At 41.5% G+C, this 8,065-nt stretch overlaps 1 protein-coding gene across 1 annotated transcript in view; it reads left to right on the top strand.

The window, feature by feature from the left end:
* Positions 1-8,065, top strand: part of DPP8 (dipeptidyl peptidase 8) — a 57,911-nt gene that overhangs the window by 8,109 nt on the left and 41,737 nt on the right. Inside the window, exon 4 of the mRNA XM_045285652.1 lies at positions 5,818-5,930. Within this exon, the coding sequence (XP_045141587.1) occupies positions 5,818-5,930 (113 nt within the window). The remainder of the gene's footprint in view (positions 1-5,817; positions 5,931-8,065) is intronic.

Raw genomic sequence — 8,065 nt, 5'->3', positions numbered from 1 at the left:
TTCTGAGCTTGATGGCCGCTTGTTTACCTTCAAGCCTTTAAGACCCCAGACACTATACTTTTTGATAGCCGGGCACCATCAGCTTTCTTCGTAAATATGTTTACATATGTACTTGCCCCATTTAGACCTCTATAAATGCCCTTAGCCTCCTAGCTCTTTCCTCTATTTCTTTTGATGTTCCACTTGTCCCACCATCATGCTCAGCCTTCACTTGGGTTCCAGTAATTCCTCTCAGTTACAGAGGCCTCCTACACCCTCCTCACCACCGATTTGCATCACTTGTTGTTCCCTTGTCCCTGGGTTTATTAACACCACTTCCTTTCTCTCCCTCTCCCATGTCCCCCCAGAACCATTGGTCCCATTGTTTCCTCCTCCAGATTGTTCATGCAGCCTATCAGACTTGCGGAGATAAAAACATGCACAAAAATAAGACAGAGCAAAAGCAATAAACAAAAGAAAACAACAAAAAGCCAATGACAAAAACAAAACAAAAAACCACAACAACAACAACAAAAAAGAAAAGCTTGTAGTTAGTTCAATGACTGTTTGTTGGCCTTTAGGAGTGTTTTCCGGTCGAGTCTGATGGGGTGCCAAGCCCTGTCCCCAAAGTCCATTTTTGGTATATCCTGGTGACTTTGTTACTCTGTTCCCTTGCTGTTCTGTTGCACACCCTTCGTGTTTTGCCTAGGTGTGGTGGGATCAGATTGGGCACAATTCCCACACACTGTGTTTCCAGTGTTGTCCCCTGTAGGGCTATGGGTCAGTGAGGGATGTTGTGTCTCATAGTGGGGCCGGTCTTATGGTCCTCTCTGTACATTGGCTGCTCTGAGCAGGAATATCGTCGTCAAGGCTTGGTGGGCCAGGATGTGCTCCATTCTATCTTCCTCCCCGTCCATTTGCTCCTGTGTGCTCTGATCAGACATGTCCCTCTCCCTGAGCTGCAGCTTCAGTTCTGTCCTCTGAAATGAATTACTCTGGGGGCAGGGGCAGCTGTCCACGTAGTTGGGAATGGGGCCAGCCCCTCAGACCTCTCCACTGGTTCCCTACTCCATGTCGACATGTTGCACTCACATCTTGGAGCACTGGGTTGAAGTCTGGTCCCTCTTTCCCTGTGGAGATAAAAACAATCCCTCCCCTTGGGTGGGTTAGTGCCCCGTGACCCTGATATATTCAGGTCTTTTTATACTTTCTGTTTCGTTCCATTGATCTGTTGGTCAAATTAAAAGCCAATGTTTTGCTGCTGCTGCCCTTTTCTAAGGTCACGTGTTCTATACTGCCTGATCACTCTAGTCCCCCTTTCCCACTCTTCATTTTCTTGACCATCTTTCTAGAAGAACTTAAATAGGTTTGGATAGCCTCCTCTTCCCAAATCCTTTGTGCTCTATTTTGGGAATATGAGGAAGCTTTGAAAAGTTAGTGGAAAAATGTAATTATAAGATAATGAAATGCTCCATAAACTTTTTGAAGATGCCCCATACATTATATTCAATTTTAACTGTTCAGGTCTTTATTATCTCTCCACATTTTCATTTTTTTCCACACAAATCTATTGGCTTTTGTGTGTTTGTGTGTAATTCAGACTTTCTGAGAGTATAACTGGAAAAAATTTCTTTTTCTAGGAAATTACACATTTTGAGAACACTTGCAAATGTGTACTTGGGAGCAACTCTCATTTAGAAGTGAGCAATAATAAGCATTTTGTCACATTAAAACCAGTTACCAACAAGTCAACTCCAATCCTGACAACTTTGTTTATGTCAGAGGACAACTTCTCTCTAAGGGTTTTTGTACGTTGACTTCTAGGCTCTTCTTCAGAGGTACCTCTGGGTGGTCTTGAACCGCCCATGTTTCAGTTAGCAGCTGAGCACATCCACCTTTGTATGACAGTGTGCTCCTTTATATGTTAAGTTTTGCCTCTTGATCCTGGTGGGACTTGGTCTCCGAGAGAAAAGCAGAGCACTTATTGAGACTTTCTTCAGAGCCTCAGCTTATATGGACTGCTCTAGCTCGAGAGATCAGTAAAATACCAGTGTGAGATCAAGAGGGGAAAAAACAGGAAAGTTTATTTTGTGCTTATATAGCACTGGTGTGTGCGTACCTAGAATGCCTTGTGGATTTTTGTCATGACTGATTTAGAGCTAAGGAAGCCATCATGAAGTTAGGACTAGTTTAGAGAGGGACAACTGAAATGATTACTGGGAAATTACATATTTGAGGATAGATGAGAATCTGGCTTTTGGAACTGTTTTGTTTTTTCATATATGAGGTCTGAGGGCCTTTCGGAAGAGAAGGCTTAAGCTATGAGCACGTCATAAACTTATGAAAGGCATGCACTCCGTGTCCCACAGCTCTCAGCTTTGCAGCTGGGTTCAATAGTTCCTTGCTATGCTCACACGGAACTAACTCAGACAATGCTACTGATTATGGAGTTTATTATGGAAGTTAACAAGTTACAATTCAGGTGAGAAATGCTCAGAATTGGTTAGTCAGGACAGCCTCATCACAGGCAGGCCTCTGTCTTTAGCCTCCAGCCCAGCCTTTGCCCTGTTTGACCAGTGTTACAAAGCTCTTTTAGGGCTGCAAATAAATAATACATGTCCATAGGTCATGCCAGTCTGCTGTAAGGCACTTAGCATCCAGCAAGCCCAGCTCCCCTAATTTAGTGCCCAGAGGTACCCATTCCACATGCCAGCCTGCTGCCCTAGCTCACTCAGTGTTACTTATTCTGTGGGCTGGGAAGACCACTGTTCTGTCTCATGTTCTGGCTTCTGGCTCTGCTGCTATATCCCTGGCTGCCTCTTGGATCAAGGAGGTCCAGTGCACAAGGATCTCAGGGTACTCAAGGACACATTTCCCTCCTGGCTCTACTCTCTTGCTGGTCATGAGATGGTTCATTTTATACCCAGCAGGATGGCAGTCACCACCCTGTGAACAATCTCTCTCAGCTGAATCATATAATTCTGCAACTTCGTACCCAAACCCATCCGGAAAGTGAAGGTTATTTGGCAGAGTAACAAGGGCTATAACTAGAAGAGTCCTATTAAATAATTCACACTGCAGCATGGATAGATGACCACAAGCTTAAGAATTCTATAACAAATCAACTCTAGAATATGAAAAATAGATTTAAGGTAAAATCAGATATTGAAGTACCTGTCAGCTTTTTACTCTAAAAAACAACACAACTTTTAAAACGTGTAAGGAGATATGGCGATAAAGGGATGTAGCTAGTTGGTGGCTTGTCTACACCTTGGCCAGGATTCGTATGAACATTACCAAGCCCTTGCATAGACTGCCTGTCATTGCCATTATCAGAAACACTGGGCTGAGGATCTGTTGTCCTCTCTCACACAGTACCCCAGAGAGTCTCTTCTTGCTAAATGGCTTCGTTTCTCCTCCTTTCACTCTCCCTTGCCTTTTTGGACCTGGTACTCCCAGCACTGCTTGGACTAGAAGTGTTTTGTTTTCTATTGGTTCACATTTCATAGCAGTTGTTTCTCGTATTGTATTTTGTGTGTAGCTCATTCCACACTGCTGTGATCTGCCCTTCAGTTACTGGATGGTTTCACAGAATAGATCTGGCTTCTGCCTGGATCTTTTTCTTCTGTCCTCAAAAAAGGACAAGAGCCTTTTAGTAAATCATACACCAGATTCTTTGTTACTTTAGTATAAGTATGCTTTAATTTAAAATTCTAAAAGCCTTTTTTAAAAAAAGGGGGAGGTTTAAAAAAATCATTTTATAGGGGGCTCTTACAGCTCTTATCACCATCCATCCATCCATCCATCCATCCATCCATGTGTCAAGCACATTTGTACACATGTTGCCATCATCATTTTCAAAACATTTTTCTACTTGAGACCTTAGTTTCAGCTCATTCCTCTCCTGCCCACCCTCCCGCTCTCATGATCGCTTGATAATTGATCTTTTTTTTTTTTTTCATGTCTTACACTGACCACTGTCTCCTTTCACTCTCTTCCCTGTTGTCCATCCCCCTGGGGGGGCGGGGTTATATGTCGATCATTGTGATCAGTTTTCCCTTTCTCTCCCCCACCTTCTCCTTACCCTCCTGGTATTGCTACTCTCATTATTGATCCTGAGGGATTTATCTGTCCTGGATTCTCTGTGTTGGGAGCTCTTGTCTGTACAGTGGGCATGCCCTGGTCTAGCTGGATTTGTACAGTAGAACTGGGGTCATGACAGTGGGGGGGAGAAGCATTAAAGAACTAGAAGAAAGTTGTATGTTTCATTGGTGCTATACTGCACCCCAACTGGCTTGTCTTTTCCTATGACCCTTCTGTAAGGGGATGTCCAATTGTCTACAGATGGCCTTTGGGTCTCCACTCGCCTTCCCCTTTTCACATCTATAGATTTTTTTGTTTTGGGTCTTTGATGCCTGATACCTGAGCCCTTCAATACTTTGTGATCACTTCTTCCATTTGGGCTTTGTTGTTTTTCAGCTAGATGGCTGCTTGTTTACCTTAAGCCTTTAAGACCCCAGATGCTAAATTTTTTGGTAGCCAGGCACCATCAGCTTTCTTCATCACATTTGCTTATGCACCTGCTTTGTCTTACAGCAATTGTGTCAGGGAAGGTGAGCATCCCAGTATGCCGGGTTATTAGAACAAAGTGTTCTTGTGTTGAGGGGAGTACTTGAGTGGAGACCCTAATTGGGAGCTCTTAACAGATGTCATAACATTTCATAGTTCAATCACATCAAGCAGTATTGTACTGTTGCTGCCACAATCAGTTTCAAAACTCTTTCTTCTTGCATTCCTTGATATCAGTTCCCCTTTATCTCCTCCCCAACTCCCCAGGAATCCTTACTTATTTTTGCCCATATCTTACTCCATCCACTATCTCTTTTCACATACAATTCTGTTGTTCATTCCTCTTGAATGGGGTTAGACAGTCATCCATGCTCTCAGCTGCCTCTTCCCCCCCAATGTCCTCAGGGCTATAATTCTGATGTTTGGATGCCTGCTGTGGCTGGCCGATTGATCACCTTGCTGCCCTCAGCAGGTGAGGATGCCCTCGGTAACTAACTCAACCCTGTATCTGCTGCCAGGAGAAGACAAGAGCTCTGCCCTGGATCTCTAGCCTGCTCCAGAACTCCAGCCTGCTCCGGATCTCCACCTAGCAGCCACATTCTCTCGATTTTCAGTTCCGCACTGTCTGCCATCTTACGTCCATCAATGCAAGTGCGCTGGACCTTGCCTCCATGCTTTCTTATTTTGGTAGAAAACTGACCCTGTTTGTGATAGAGCGCCCAGGTCAAGAGATCACCCAGGCACCTGGCCTGCGTTCTAAAAGCCTTTTTCATGATTATATTTTTACAACTTTTATAGTATTCAGGTTGACTGATACAGGTTTCTTCAAGTGATTCAGAAAAAGAAGCCTGGTAATCTGAAATTGCCAGAGTGCTTCCACTTGAAAGCGCCTGAGCCTATTGGACCAACAATTATCAAAAATTAATGAAAATAATAGTTCCATCAAAATGAAATATTAGCATTTTCTATAAAATCCATGTAGTATATATTAATGCAATATATGGAAGTTTTATTTACTTTCCACTATGGTTTTAGCAAGAAAGGCTACGTTTTTGTTTTTGTTTTAAATGTATGACTTTAATTAAACTTCACAACAACTTGATGAGGTAGAAATGAGTATTGTCCCCATTTTAAGGACAAGTATAGAAACTTAAAGCCTTTCGGGGTTTCTTTTTTTTTTTCTTAAATAATTTTATTGGGGGCTCGTACAATTCTTATCACAATGAAAGGCTACTTTTAAGGAAAATCATGTTTTATTTTCTTTTGCAGCCATGTCTGGTGAGAACAGGGAAAATACACTGTTTTATTCTGAAATTCCCAAAACTATCAACAGGGCAGCTGTCTTCATGCTCTCGTGGAAGCCTCTTTTGGATCTCTTTCAGGTGAGAGTAAGTATTGTCCCTGTGATTGGGAGGCAGAAATGCACTTGATGTTTTCTTTAGGAACTAATCAAAAGGAACTAAACGTTTAAAAATTTTGCATAGGTGAGCTTCTCAGTGTCTGACTCTAAGGAATATTGTACCATAGTTCAATTTTATTTTAACTGTGTTTTCTCAGTGCCTCTTATTCCCCCTAAAAGTTTCTAGTGATACGCTATTGACTGTTAACAAAGAAACACTGCCAGTCTGGCACCAGGTTCACAATGGCTATGTTTGAGCCCATTGTTGCAGCAAACGTTGAGGGGCTTCCTCTTTTTTGGTTACCCTCTACATTGCCAGGCATGATACCCTCCTCTGGGACTGGTACCTCCTGAGAGCATATTCAAAGGTCATGAGATGACGTCTCACCAGCCTCACTTCTAAGGCTCATGCTGACTATACTTTCCCCAGAGAGATGTGTGTGTTCTTCTGGCCGTCCGCGGTCTGTTCAGTATCTTCCACCAATACCGAAGCATCAATTCTTTGGTGGTTTTCCTGACTCGCTGGCCAGAGTTTCCGTTCTTCTGCGGCAGTGGCAAAGACTGTGGTTTGGGTCAGGGTGCTTACGTCTTCACAATGATACCTTTGCTGTCCGTTTATATAGTCCTCATAAATTTTATAGAAAGTGCTCACTTAAAATAATATCTTTAGGTTACATTTGTAGTTCTTATCTTTAGTAACAGCATAGATTTTAATAAAGGTCCTAAGTTCAATTTTTGCTTTTAAATAGAGTAATTCAATTTATGGGAAACTAAACCCTCAGATTTTTCTCAGTACTATTTCTTTAAACAAAAAAGTAATTATAAATATCTCAATGATAAACTGATAATCTAGGTGCAATTTTTTGCCTTTAAGGTTGTCGTTTATTATTTTTACATTGAACATTTCTTTGTTGAATAACATGTTTTAGCTAAACTGTATGATTTCTCATAAGTATTAAAAATAATATCCACGGTCACTAATCCTTTTAACTATAATTGTTGTTTATTATGCATTTTATTCATTTACATAAACTTTTGAGACAAAGTTCTGTCTTTCCCCCCAGGACTTTACTATAGAAAATTTCAAACCACACAAAAGTAGAAAGAACAAAGTGTGAGCTAGTTTCAACAACCTATACCACCTGACTTCTTTGTGGTCCCACTAACTCCACTCACAATCCCGCTCCCATAGCCAGAATTGTTTTAAAGCTGACCCAGATATGCTACTTGTTTTTTATCATTTCCAGTATCATTGTCAAACATTTAAAAAATTATTTCTAATTTAATATCTAGTCTTCAATTAGTGATCATTGTATTCAAATTTCCTTAGTATCTTAATAAATAGATTTTCTCTCTTTTTATTCACTTTTTTGTCTGAATCTGTATAAATGGTGTTATTTTTGACCAGTTTGAGCCCCTTTAATTTGTTGAATCCTTTGACATGGCATTTGATAGTTTCAGTTTTTTATATGATGATGCTCCATGTTCATTTTTTACATCGCCTTCTCTGTTCTCTGAATCAGTCACTTCTCCAAGGAGCCCTGGTTTCTTTACTTTAGTCTAGAGAGAGGTATTAAGAGACCATGATCTGGGTGTTAGGGATGCTTATTATTATTGGGTTGGTAATTGTGTCTAGGTCTTTTCAGGGAACAAACTAGGAAATAAAGTATGTATTGAGATCCCTGGGTTGTACAAGTAGTCTACCATCAAGGGCCAACCTACAAGTTGACGGTTCTGGTCCACCCATCAGCCCTGTAGGCAATAGGACTGTCAATCTGTTTTCATGACGGTTACAAGCCAGAAGCCCTGTGGGGACCCTTGTGGAACAGTTCTTCTCTGTCACCACCCTGAATCCAAGTTGAGAGCAATGAGTTGGTTTGAGGATATATTTTTTTTATTAAAGTTTCATCTTTTTAGAATGATGAGGGCAGTGAATGTACAAATGCGCTTTACACAATTGATGTGTGTATGGATTGTCATAAGAGTTGTATGAGCCCCTAATTTTTTAAAAATCATTTTATTAGGGGCTCCCTCCCTCCCCGCTTCCCCCTCCCTCGTGAGCCCTTGATAATTTATAGATAGTTATTTTGTCATATCTTGCCCCGTCCGATGTCTCCC

Source organism: Echinops telfairi, unplaced genomic scaffold (assembly GCF_000313985.2).
Source record: "Echinops telfairi isolate 266 unplaced genomic scaffold, ASM31398v2 ScPeMD7_7475;HRSCAF=8513, whole genome shotgun sequence".
In the NCBI taxonomy this organism is placed as follows: domain Eukaryota; kingdom Metazoa; phylum Chordata; class Mammalia; order Afrosoricida; family Tenrecidae; genus Echinops; species Echinops telfairi.
Note: the sequence above shows the minus strand (reverse complement) of the source record. Positions and strands in the feature narration are given on the sequence as shown.